The sequence below is a fragment of the Barbus barbus genome (genome assembly GCF_936440315.1).
Source record: "Barbus barbus genome assembly, chromosome: 26".
Taxonomy (NCBI): domain Eukaryota; kingdom Metazoa; phylum Chordata; class Actinopteri; order Cypriniformes; family Cyprinidae; genus Barbus; species Barbus barbus.
The window spans coordinates 21573735-21588209 of NC_136754.1; the positions used below are offsets into that span (position 1 = coordinate 21573735).

Below are 14475 nucleotides of genomic sequence, written 5' to 3' on the forward strand. Positions count from 1 at the left end.
GCATCTGAAAGCTAATAATGCATTATCTCTGCAATTCTCAAGTCATTCAGACAAAATCAACAAATAGATCAGTGATTTCTGCCCATGACCATCAAGACCATAACGGTCATGAACGACTCCATCAGGCCACTGTATTACTGAAAACTGATGGCTATTGACAGCTGTTCCTTAGGGAGTCAGGGCTTGTGTACAGCATCAGGGAGCAGTCGACTTCAGGCAAGAAGAGAAGCTCTCTCCATCTGCTGCCATCTCATGTAGCTTCTGTTTCTCAGTCCTAAAGGGTCTCAGCCCTTCTTCACCCACAAACCTCTCAGATAAGAAGCATCTGCTCAACCACCCAACCCCCTCCATGTGCTCGTGGCTATGATTGTAATTGCAAATACCATACTACTCATACTATTTTTTGCAGCTTTATGTTAGCTTTGTGTTTTATTGTACTGTGCTTTAGCATGCTAACAGTCAACACAGTGAAACACTCTTGGAAAAGTTCAGGTACCACCGGCACAGCCATTAAAACACTGCTTCAATAATACATTTCAAGACAATCTCTGTCGGACATCAGATCACCTGCTGTGAGCAATGTTCCTGTTGTTATGAAGAAGTGAAATGATAAAGGACAGTATTTTTCTGCAGCCTGCTGTTGATTCTTCATGGTTTGTTACTCGCTCCCGGGTGTAAGTCAGACAAATGATTTAATAAACAGTTGAAGTACGATAAAGATAAAAAAAAACAAAAACAAAAAAAACAACTCTTTTCATTATATTGGAATGAATGGCCAGAATGATCCTTTTGTGTTCAGTAGGGCTGCAACAAACGATTAATTTGATGATCAATATTAATCTAATGATAATTATAATGATTAATTGACTATTATTTTACGTTGATTATTTCACCAATTAATAATTTTTTTCACAATTTAATCATTGATTATTCTGCTTTTGCATTCAGTGAAAATACTTATAGTTATACATATTCTAACTAATAGAAAACAAGAAAATCTCTTGCAGAATCTCTTGTTTCTTTTCCCAAATCCTCACAGTCTTACCTACTGTTTTCACAAGGTATTATAAAAGTTTTTTCTTCCAGTCATTTCCACTCTAAGATCCCTATTTTCACATCTTTTACTGAGGTAAAAATGCTATAGACCATATATCTTTTTACTTGTCAAAAAACAGATTGTTAACCTAACGTAACCTAATTATTTTATATCTTTTTTGAGTTGGGTTTTTGAGTCTTTATCTCGTTACATTCAATTTTAACGCAGTTTGTGCTTGTTAGACAAGTTAACGCACACAACATTTATTTGTATAGTATGGTACCTTGGACATGCAGGGAAAAAAATTATTTAATAAATAATTTTAATAATAAAATTTAATAAATTATATAAAATTAAATATTGTGGCCACAAATTAAGAATGTTCTCACAACTTATTCTCACAATTTATTGTTTCCTCATTTTAATTAAATCGTGGCCATGTTGTACTAACTTCAGTTTTAATTTAACTAGAGAACAAATTAACGAAACATGGTCCATGGCAACAAATTAATAAGTTGTAGGAACAAATGAACAAGCTGCTGGAACAAATTATTAAATGTTTATTTTCTATATCTATATATTGCTTGTGTCCCAAAGCCTGATATATGACGAACCAGTTATCTGTGTGGGAAATATAATTAAATTTGACTTAGTTTTCTCTTAGTTCATTTCTCTGTTTTCCATGTTTATGGACTTTGCATTGTTTTTATTTTAATGCACTTTTAAAGTTTGGATCACATTAAAAGCGTAATATGTACGTTTTGAATTACATTACAGGCGTAACAATGCGCTGACTTTTTTCTATTGTGTTTGGCGCACACATTTTGAGCAGCACGCACCCCAAATCTATGCACCTTGCTTAATCAACCATAGATAATCGATTAAGTAATATCGATTAAATTATTCTTGACAGTTAATTGATCATCGCTTAATCATTAGAATATCTAGCAGGGGTGTCACTATAGATAATTTTTACTGGAGCACAAGCAATTAAAACAGGTTTGTTAAAAGGTCTGAAACTGTTCGTGATTTATTAGGACACCCTGAATCATTTTCAAAAGTTTCTCACACTGAAATATTAGAGAAACAGAAAACAATACTCACAAATGTCGTCTATCGTTTTTCAATGACGAAGCAGCTTTTTATTGCATGTGCAGCTTTTGAAACAACTCTGTTCTGCAGGTAAAGACAAGTTTCTGTATATCCATTTATATCTAAAACAGTATAAAAAAATATAAATATGGGCACTTTTTTTGTTGAGGGCTGTGCCCCAGTGCTGATGAAAGTCTAGTAAACACCTCTGATACCTGCTATGTACAGTAAGTACACATACACTCTCAGAAAAAGGTACAAAATATATCACTGAGATGTACCGTTTCAAAAGATATTTTGTACCTTATTATGCATTTAAGGAACTTAAAAGTACATATTTGTACCTAAAGTGTATATATTCATACCTAAATGGTACATTTTTACACCTTTTGAAAAGGTACTGCCCCAGTGACAGCTTTTGTACTTTTTTTTCCTGAGAGTATGTACTCAGATCAGTGATAATCAAGCAATTTACCAAAAAAGAATCAGTCCTTTTTTTTTTGTGAGCATCAGAAGAGTTGATTTGATTCACACTCAAAATGTGAACAGGACTATGAAATCCAAAGCCGCTGTGAGCATGCCTGCTTTCACATTCAATTCCTAAGGGAATCTGCAAGTAACCAGTAACAGGACATAAGTGGCAAACACACACTCACCAGACCCAAGGGGTTTGCATGATGCCTTGACTGCACTGTGCAGTGCAGTTACTCCCGTGGGTTTAGTTTGACAAAAATGATGCAATAATAGTACCTGGCAAACAATGTGGCCTAAAAGTGATGGCGAGCAGCTAAGAGGTCTTAAGAAAACCCAGTACAGGTACTCTGTCCACATCTTCTGTCAAATCCATACTCGCACTTCCACCGCAGTGTTTTCTTTGATTAGCTTGTAAACATTTTCCTTGGCCAATAAATTATTCAGAGACAGGATTCTGTGGTTCATGCACAATGTTTGACCTAAAGACTATTTTGAGCAATCGTTTGATAGGCAGAGAGACTCTAAAGAGCTCTAGAATGCACTCAGAGGATGGGGTAATTAGCCAGGCAGAGCAGTTTATTGGCGCTCTCTGATGCCCTTGTCCAATTGACCTCCCTGATAAAAGCGCCATTACTGGCAATTAAACTACTAGACTCAAAACAAGGGTCTCTAAGAGGAAGAGCTACGAACGAACAGTTGTGTACAAATGAACGTTCATGTAAACAAAGTCACCAGTTTACTATTTTGATCTAAATGGGTTTTTAGCAGGTACAGCCAATGCACTTATATTCAGGATACACTATCATGAATTTAGTGTGGACATGAATTTAGCCTGGTGGATGAGAACACAGGAAAACAGAAATTGGGGATGCACTGATTGGTGTTTGATGCCAATAAATTAAACATTTCCATGTTATGGCCGATAATCAATGAATGCACAATATTAAAATAACATATTATATATAATGAATAATATAAGAAATAACTACTTATAATAAACTGTGTCATTGATTACAGAACATCTCTACATGAGCCCTTAATTATTACTTCAGTCACAGGTCATGATGGTCAAGAGATTTTTATATTGTTTCTTGAGGTTAGTTTGTAAAGTTTGCAAAGTTTTTTTGCAGCAAAAAGGGGCTTTACTTATCAGCAGTATAGCTCTTTTATTGATGGCTCCAGCCACCCTTAAAATGTCATTTAGCCACCCTAGTGGCCATTGTCCAATTCTATACTATAATTTGCCAGCTTCCAAGTCAGAGGCAGGACCTTTAATAAAGCGAGAACCACTTTGTAAATCAAAGCGAGAAGGACTGACAGCAGGATTGACAGTAAAGGGATTATCAGTGACTGTTAGAGAAATACCATTTTAGCATCTTATTTATGAACACTAGATGGGACTTTTAACTAATGTCAATTTAGTTGCACTCTCTACATGGCAGGCAGCTCGCAATTATGAAATACCACCACTGAATGAGCCAACCTTCATTTGTTCAATTATTTATGAAGATCATCAGAGGCAAACACACATGTGGACAAAGGAAGGTGTTTTATTACTGCATTTTGGTATATTTTAAAGGACTTTTTGTGATGGTGTATAGACAGAGGAATGGCAGTGTGTCTAAAAAACATAAAATGCATATACTACAGTTTAAGTGAAATACATAATAAATATTTTACAGTTCAGTGCAGGGGCGCATCTACCAGGGTTGCACAGGGTGGCAACTGCCACCCTAAGAAAAAGCTGTGCACCCCACCTGCCACCACAAAATTATCACAGAATAAAATATAAATGTATGCAGTGTTTCATGTGCTACTTTCCAGCCGCGGTGATGACAGCGTAACGTAAAATAATGGCAAAAAACAAGTCTTTAACTAAACTGTGCACACGGTTGCACACGCACGCACCGCGCCTAGTGTAGTCGGCTTCATTAACAAATGACTCTTATGAACCGGTTCTTGTTGAGTCAAAAACACAAAGCGCAGCCCATTCACTAACGAATTGTTTTTTACATTTGTTCGTGAATCAGATACTGCTTCTCAGTTTATTCAGAATAATCCCGTCCAGATATGTCTGAGATTCATCCCGTAATTGTTTTATGATCCGATTCTCCGACTGCTCGCTCCACTTTCATCATGGATATAGGCCTTTCTGCCAAATCAGACGAAACAATAACATGAAATCAATAGAAGATGCCGATCACGAAAACTAATAGCAGAGTTAGGTAAGAATTTTGTATTGCAGTTTTCTCGATTGTAACTGATTTTAGGTGGCCCATTTTCCCAAACCATTAATTCAGTTCTCAAAACAAAGACATTTCTCAAAAAGTTTAACAATGAGTAAGTTAAACATTATGTAGAAAAACTGATGACACCAATCAGAATCTCTGCATCCTAACAACAGAGATAGGAGAGAGCTGAACGAATAATATACATGGGTTTTATACTTACACATTCATTATAATTACAGTAGCCTACAGTGCCAGTACATTAGATGATGGAAATTTCACCATTCTATATGTAGAGTAAACTGTAGCATATGTTGTACACCTTCAAACGTGTGACTTTCAAATTTTATTTTTAACAATTTTGTATGTGTACTGCATGTTTGCAGAACTGAGAAATGACTGCCTAGAGATATAGCTAGTCTTGTGTCAGGAGACCAGGAAACTGCTATAGTCTTGTATGCTGTAATGAAATTTGACCAAATATGCTGAGGATGCTGAATTTACTTATTTTATTATTATTATTTTTTTACTGTACTGTATTGTGGTGCATACTAAGTTCATATACAATTATTTGGTATTTGAACTTTTCTAGTGTTTTTCATCTACTGCAAGATTACTTTACAGTAGTAAAATGAAAATTATACGTTCCCAAAAGTTCATTGCTAAATTATTATTATTATCTGTAATTTAATTTATGTTGTATACAATTATTTATGTTGTATACATTGAGCTGCAAAAATAATTCCTGAATCCTAATAAGAGTTTTTTGTTAAGTGTTATTGATCTCATGAGTGTTCACTGGGCAGGAAAGTCATCTTTTGAATTGAGTGTTAGCATTCAAGAATACCTGTAATAACTAGATTGAAAAGTTTGAAAGACAAATTTATGCTGGCTTGTCTTAAAGTCTTGTTTAAGAAACATAAATAGTTTGGTCAGTTACATGCTCTAGATGTTTGCTAAAGTGTTGCTAGTTGGTTGCTAGGATATTCTGAGTGGTTGCTAGGCTCTTGCTATGCAGTTGCTGGGGTGTTGCTAGACTATTGATAGTGTGTTCTGGGTGATTACAGACATTCCTACCTCTGGTAATAACAGAAAATCAAACATTGTTTTCAAAACTGATCCATTTTTAATGCTTTGATATTATTTTATTTCTTTCTAATGTTAGGAAATTCAAAAATGTTACTCTTAAACTTGCACTAAAGGTGATTTATACCATCTAAGTAGCCTAATATTAATAGAACCACATTCTTTAATGATACAAGCTCAGAAACATTTATAAGCTGTTGAAGTTTTTTATATTGTGTATTGACTTGGTGCCATGATTGATATTGAAATGTATTTATTTTTCATTTTAAACAGTATAGATGATTACTTAATGGTAATGCAATATTTGTGAACACAACGGTGCATGTCAGACAATAAATCCCCAAAAACTATGCATGGGGGCTTGCTTTGGTGTTGCCACCCCTCATAGACCCCATGCCACCCTAAAAAAATATTTTCTAGATCCGCCCCTGGTTCAGTGCATGTGACTAAAAGATACAATGCAGGAATTAATTAGAAAATTTGACATTTTGGCATGTAAAATCTAGAAAACCTACATGTTATCTGAACTGAATGAGGAATAATTTAAACATTACAGAAGTTGTTACCTGCCAAATAATTTACTCATGTGTGTTAAATGAACTGGAAATGAAAACTAAAATGTACTGATACACTAAATTAAACAACAATAGGTTTTTTCGTCGTGCTGGAACAACAATAGGTTTTCATTAGGTTTTCATATACATACATTGTTGGAATAAATTATTATTATTCTTTATTAGAGCCTTACTAATAATCATAAAGTAAATACTGACAGTGCTGTCAATTTTTCCTTTAGGGTGAACACAGAACTAACAATACAGGTGAATTATTTATATGCTGAGATTCCCAAACAAACAATATGTAAGGACCCTGGGTTAGTTTAGGGCTTTGCCCTGAGCATTTAAACAGCAGGCGCTGAAAAACAGTTTTTACTGTTATATTCATAAAGCTATCTGTTGAGACGCTGTGCTTGTTCAGAGTAGGGGGAGGGGAGCGTCAGCACGCAGACATAGGCACAGTATGTTCGCTCGAGGCAGACCACCCAGGTCACCTGCCACCTGGGCTGTTGTTATGGCAACCATATCCTCTCCAAACAACTACATTCAGGTGAGACGATAGAAAGAGGTGAATGGGCAGAAACGCTTTACATGTCTTGATAATAAAGAGTCTGTGCTTAGTTTGGTTATCTATTGTTACTCTTATAGAAATTAATTTAAATATAATAAGAAGAATGTGTCACAGAACTACACTTTGGTTTCACTTTTTATATCACTCCATTTGTCTGAGTTTCCATTGAGTGGTGAAGATTTTCAGTGACTCTTTCAAGCAGGTTTCATTCTTATGCTAGCAGGTAGTGACGAAAGACACTTTGAGTGAATGGAGTCTTTAATGAATGGGCATACCTCTTTACTAAATAGTAGGTGAAAAAACGTGAGAAAAGAGTAATATGTCCAAATTAGCAGTATTCATAAAACAGTAAATAAAAATACCTGGAGGACTTATTACTTCTGGGGAGATTCTTATGTGTGCATCTGATGGACACTTTAGGGGCCATTCACGTCACGTCTTTTGCACACTCAAGTTTGTTATTTCAAATGCACTGTGCGGACACATCCGTTTTTTCCAGGCACTTCTGTGCCACAGTGAGATGAAAACAAAAACATCTCAATTTTTCAGAATGCCACAAGAGCACCACAAGTCATGTGACAAGAACCAGATTCACCCTTTCCGTAACAACGTTGACAGCTCAGCCAAGATGGAGGAACAGCTAACCAATGCTGTACAGAGATACCCATTTTTAAATAAATTTAGTAGCAGAGCTACTGCAAGCGATTTTCAGTGCTGGAAATCCATTATCATTTGCTGAAATTTCCGCATCATCATGGAGAGCGCAGGTCATGGTTGCTTAGCAACGGCAGAAGTCACTGGAGCTCAAGCTCCAGAACGCGTTAGAAAGGAGAAAAGTGCGCAGCTAGTGTTTACCATGTGTTTTTGTGAATGGCCTCTTACTATTCCTTTAGGCCACAGGAGAGGTTTTGATGATGTAGGTCACATGACAATGACAACATGAGGAACAGTATGTCCGGATAACATTCACACAGCACACATTCTATATAGTACACACTTTTTTTTACCACGGCAAAGTAAGCATCTATTTAGGAGAAGTACCTACTCGAAGAGTAAGCAATTTTAGATTCAGCCTTTAAAGGTAGGGTAGGCGATTTTGGAAAGGCTAGTGATAGCAAGCTAGCTTTGAAAGCAAGATCCACACCCTCCCTGCATATTCACTTTGCACGTCTCCTCCAAAACACATGGACACGTGACAGGCAGACCAGAGTCTAACCTGCGACACGATGAGAGACGATGTTGGTTGAGGGTTGAATGCAACACTGTCAGATTACCTCATGTCTCGTTCACCGGTGAGAAAACATTACAGTATAAAGCTCATAATATTACAAAAATTGCGCCTTTCATTCTCGCTGGAACGCGCTGATGTATCATGTCTGCGCAAACAGGGTGTGCAGAGGTATGCAAATACATATTTTGACAGGCAGGCATGACAGCCTATCGTAATGTTCGGACCTAACATTTTGATTGGACGAACATTTTATGGTCCTACGCCTTCCACAGATCATATAAATACATATAAATAAATAGTTTTGACCACTTGGTGGTTGCTATCGGGATGTGAAGAGACTTTCAACCTGCATAATAGAAAACGTTTTTGAACCAAATCACCTACCCTGCCTTTAAGTGATGTGATGAGTGAGTCATTGAATAATTTATTCAACCTATTTGTTGAACAATTTTGGCCCTGTTCACACCTGATATTAATATGAGTTTTCAGTGATCTGCTCAGTCAAGCAGTCAGCAGAAATTACCATTACCGTATCAACACACTTTTTAAATGCATCTCTGGTGACTACTTGTGTTGGAATTTCATATAGATCCTCCCCTCTTATTGAGTGTGGTGCACCTATATAATTGAATGAATGAAGCTGTCACACTGCTTATGAGCGAGCTGGAAAGGAAGCGAATGTTGAGGATCTGAATGGTAACAGCGATTTTAAATGTAATCTGTGTGTTCTGGCAGTTCTGGAAGAAGTTGAAATCAACTGTTTTGATATGCTTTCCTAAAACAAGTCCCATTATGCTCATATGTTAGGTCAGTGGAGAGTAGGTGGTCTTTTGTATCTGTTTGAATGCATTCAACCACATGATCGTCTACACTACGAATGCAATTGGGTAAAATGGATCTTCAACTACCTCTGAAAGTGGCTGAAAAAGTTTTAGATTTGTTTTTTTTTTTACATCTGGCCACTTGTGATTGGATCGATGAAAATGTAACTTAATACCAGGTGTAAACAGGGCCATTGATTCAGTCTGTAACAAAACCACTGCTGTGTGTTGTTCAGAGACATGATGATTCTGATTCTGCTATGACTTCGACTAGAACTATTTTCATTGGCTGAGCAAGAACAGAAAAATCTAACTTGCAATACTGTGTGTAAAATACAAGTTACTGAATGTTAATGCAAAATTATGTTTATTAAATTGTGAAAGCAATGAATCACCTGTGATCTGAATCATAGATACTTGATATTCGCAATTGAAAAACCCATATCAGTCGACCGCTAGCTAAGAACATTATCAAATTAGCCAAAATGATCAATAAACAAACACACATAGAACGGAGGAAGATCTTGTTATGAAAGAAATAATAAATAAAATATTGCAATAAAATTCTATAAACAAACCAGCCTTATCCCACATAACATCAAGAATGTGTTTTCTTTCTGAATGGAGACACAAACATTTTCACCCAGAACTCCACAATATCATGAGGAATTCAGGTACATCAGCAACTGTGGGTCTTAAACCTGGCCTAAAAAACACACCACTACATTCCAACCCCCTAAAAGACATACCCCCTACTCCACCTAGCCGGCAAGACAACAGTCAGGCAAAAAGAAAGAGAGAGATAGAGAGAGAAGGAAATTCCTGGAATAGCTCAAAAGTGGAGAACTGCATTTCTAACCACTCCTGTTGCAGCGTGTCCACACAACTGAGCCAAGAACAGGGGATTTCTTATTATCGAGCAAACTAATTAACCCACCCTTTCTTTCTTATAAACATACCACACACACACATAAAGAGAGATACGTGCTCCGGGCCCCGAACTTGTATATGAAAACACAAATGCTGGCCCCTGAATTTTTCCTGGCCCTCATTTTGTTTTGTTTATCTGCAGCACACAGGAAAATAGCTGAGGACTGAGCCAAGGCCTTATCCAACACCCCTCCCCCTGCCTTTACTCCTTCTCTCTCTGTCGTTCACTTCCTTCCTGTATTCTCCAGTCCCCTGCTGTTCCCTGGGCTGTAAACACAGACAGTGCTGGAAACATTTGAGTAAGTGTACATAAAAAAAGCCCCATGTTACAATTGCAGATGTTTCCATGGTTTCAAAGACCTTCATAATTTTGATGGTGTGGAAACGAGCATTGTGAAATACATGCACTAATCTGAAGCCATAAAACAATGTTAATGAAAATCGGTGTGTCCCACACTTGGTGCGTCTAGACTGACTAACTAGACTGACTAGTCCTGACAGGAATGGACCCTTTTCACAAGACCGTGATGACGCGTTTCAACAGTCATCCGCAATGTAAATCCTCAAAAAGTTTTTTATATTTTGATTTTTTTTTTTTATGTACATTTATAACACTATACTTTGCATTATATCACCTTTGCATCAAATTACAAAAAAACGTAACGCTAATTCGAGGGTGTTTCTAATGCAGCATCTATGGGAGGGACTGTAAATTTGACGGAAATGTCTGACTGCCGTTATCAGTCTCTCTCAATTTTTTTTAAATATGATATAATCTACTAAGTAATTTCAAGTTGTGTTAATTTAACATTTAAACTCATTTATATTAAAAATAGAATTAATTGAGTCGAACCAAAATAACATTTTAACTTATTTTAGATCTTCAACTATTGGTCTGTTTACTGCACTGCTACATTTCACTCAGTCACTATAACATTTACTTAATGTAGCACTGGAAAATAAAATGCTATTAAAACATGTGGTTCACTTGCAAACATGAACGAAAACAGTGAACATTTTTACCTTTTTAATTATTCATGCCCCAGTGCATGATGGGAAAAACGGGACCATAACTTAAAGAATCCTTGTAAACAAAACAAACAATTCTAAGTAAATTATACTTATAAGTTCAAACTTTAATTTCTGCAAGCTTAAATTGAGTAATATTATAGAATTCACTTTATTTTTTTCAATTATTTGCCTGAACTAAATTATTTAATGTAGAAATTACATTTGTTTTTATGTGGTATTTACTTCACCACAAAATCATTTCTCAGTGAAGAAAATATTCACATCTTGCTTTAAATGTACTGTATGTAAAGTATTGTAAAGGTACTGAAATGTCATCGTAAACTTAAATCATTTACAGGATGTATATTCTTTGAAATAACTATTTGGCCATTACATGATACATACATTTTCAAATAGCCTGAATGTTTAACTTACATTTTGTATTTTAGCCCAGTTCACTCTCATGTAGCTGGAAAAATAGTTGCCTGCTGATACTGATATAGATATATACACACACAGACATCTTCATGACTAGATAGACACAGGTGAGTTTCTCTTTACTACAAGTTAGGTTTCTCTATAGATGTGAGCCACTCAACCGGAGGTAATCCTGTCAGATCGTCCATCCTTTGAGTGAGTACAGGTCGGCCAATCTGGTTTCATCCATTAAAGTTAACTTATTTAAATACCAATCACGGTCCTGCACAGTGAGTTGTCTTACATATGCAGGTAAAATTGGATTTTCTCCACTAATTGTTAAAAAAAAAACAAGCTAATAAACTTCATAGCTAGCATTAGTGAAGCGGTTAGTGGAATCTTTCAGCCTCCACCTAAGCTCCGCCCACAGAAAAACATCAGCAGCTTCAAAAAAGGCATATTTTACTTTTTTTTTTCTGTGGTATTAAACTTCTCATATCCCACTGTTATTAGTACTATAACTTCTAATGCCAACTGCCAAATATAACACTTACACAGTTATATAATTTATGAACGGATATAGAAAATTTCATTGTTTTATATTATTTTATTTATTTATAAACATTTTTACACATATCTACACAAATTTTTCTGACCATCAAGTGTCAGTCACTCTCAATGGCAAATGTTAGGAAAACATGGTAAAGTCTAACCATTTACATTACATAGTGCCAACAATTCATAAAACTATTTCCACATAGTGGCATACAGGCACACATTGCGAGTGATAACCTCTTCGTGCTGAGTTGCATCGTATCATGTGTCAATGATAGCCAGAGGTATTGTCAAAAGCATCAAAAATTGGCAATATTAAGAGGATTTAGCATTTCCATTTAATGTAGGCCTGTTACATTCTTCTTATTATTAAGCCTATAATTATTAGTAGATTCCTTTTATTGCCCTGCAATAATTTCATAGTGCATCAAAGTATGATGCGATGGATAATAAAAGATTAGGCTATTAGCTTACTCCTCATTGAAAATGTTTTTAAAAAGGTTTTTTAAAACAGGTCTAATACATACAATGAATTATAGGCCTATAGGCTAATTAAAATGAACACTGCAGTCATCAATGAAAATGCAGAGCAGCTTTATTTCATGCACCGATTTTCAAAAATAACCTGTTTAACGCGAAATACTTTGTTTTTCACTTTACGAGCCACAAGACAAATATTAAGGGAATAAAAGACAGTCATATACCGTTATCAGCACGTTAAAGTAGATTCGTCTCTCGTTGTCTCAGAGACAATATGCGCTGTTAATGCAGCGTTAGCCGTCAGTTTTTTTTTACTTTCACTTTCTCTATAGTGAATTGACTGACGTTCACCAGCATAACTCTTGCGCAAAGTTTGCATGTTGCTTGCTTGGGTTGCTTGACCCCTCCACCCTAATATCAATTGTTTATAGGCCACATATTAGGCACTTTTTTTTGTAATGAAAGTGACACCGAGAGTTAAAAAAAACAGGAAAATCTATAGTCCCGTCAAGCGCCGCCACTGCATCAGGGTTAAAAAGCAAGAGGAGACCTCACCATTATCAGATCTTGTAAGCTCCCCTCCCCCATCCCACCACATCGACCACCATTTCAGGTTTTAAAGGGCAAAGGTGGTCCCATAAGAACTGCCTGCTGGCACAAATGGCACAAAGATGGATAAAACCTTCTACATTATACTGCACACCTTGAAAAAATAACTATGTAAAGGTAAAGCGAACTTCAAAAGCTGACTTACACTACTGTTTAAAAGGCTGGGATTGATAAGTTTTTGAAAGAAGTTTTTGAAGTCTCTTATGCTCACCAAGGCTGCATATATTTGATCAAAATTACTGTAAAATCAGTAATACTGTGAAATATTATTACCATTTAAAATAATGGTTTTCTATTTTAATATATTTTAAAATGATTCCTGATGGCAAAACAGCAGCCATTACTCCAGTCTTTAGCATCACATGATTCTTTAGAAATCTTTCTAACATGCTGATTTTCTGCTCAAGAAACATTTCTTATTATTATCAATGTTAAAGAAATGTTGTTCTGCATAATATTTGCAATACTTTTTTTTTTTCAGGAATCTTTGATGAATAGAAGTGAATGAAGAAATTGATGAAGTTCAAGAGAACAGCATCATTTGAAAAAGACATTTTTCAAATGTACCATTATAATGATTATTTTAATTAAATAATAATTATATAATAATATATAATTATATAATAATATATAATTATATAATAATTATTTTTTGTACCATTATAATGAATTTCTTTCAGAAATGATGTGTTGACCAAACTTTCGAATGACAGTCTATGTCTCTATAGTATTTTAAAGGGGTTCCTACTTTGAATTGGAATTCTATTACCATTGCATTGGAGTAAAATTATGCAACTTGATAAGAGTCTGTTGTGGAAGGGACCAAAGCTCCACAACTACAAAATAAATCCTCACAGCTTACTCAACTTAATCCAGCCTGAGATCATGTACAGCATTTTAAAACTCTAGGATTTAGGGAGATTTGTGTAAGATTGGTTTCTGTTTCAAACAACAGAAGTTTTTCCGTTCATGACCTTCAAACCCAATGCATCAAAGTAACCTCAATGACCAAGAATGGAAGGGGACACAATCTAAACAAAGAGCATTACAAATAAGATGTCATTGTGAGACCTCATTAAAAAAAAAAAAGTCTAATAAGATGATATTTCACAAATAATTACGAAGAAACTGCAAGTAACACATTAATTTAAATGTAAAATTTTGAAACAGAAAGATTGAAATATAATTTTCTTGTAAAACATTAAAAAAACAAACAAACAAATAAACAAACATCTTTGTCGTGATTATGCATGTTGCGGTTTGTGCAACTCAAGATTTATAAGCTTGTTATTTTATAGAATCACAGCAGTGAGTACTGGTAGTATGTACAGCACACAAAATCACTCGATATACACTGTTATATAATACTATCAATAT

At 35.4% G+C, this 14475-nt stretch overlaps 1 protein-coding gene across 4 annotated transcripts in view; it reads right to left on the minus strand.

Moving 5' to 3' along the window:
* The window catches only part of ssbp3a (single stranded DNA binding protein 3a), a 41628-nt gene that overhangs the window by 24773 nt on the left and 2380 nt on the right, over positions 1 to 14475 (minus strand). Inside the window, exon 1 of one of the 4 annotated variants that reach the window (XM_079379726.1) lies at positions 13045 to 13092. The exons of the other annotated variants lie outside the window; for them this stretch is intronic. Coding sequence (XP_079235852.1) covers positions 13045 to 13077 — 33 coding nt within the window. The 5' untranslated portion in view covers positions 13078 to 13092. Of the gene's footprint in view, positions 1 to 13044; positions 13093 to 14475 lie in introns of those variants that run through there. 4 annotated transcript variants of the gene reach the window in all.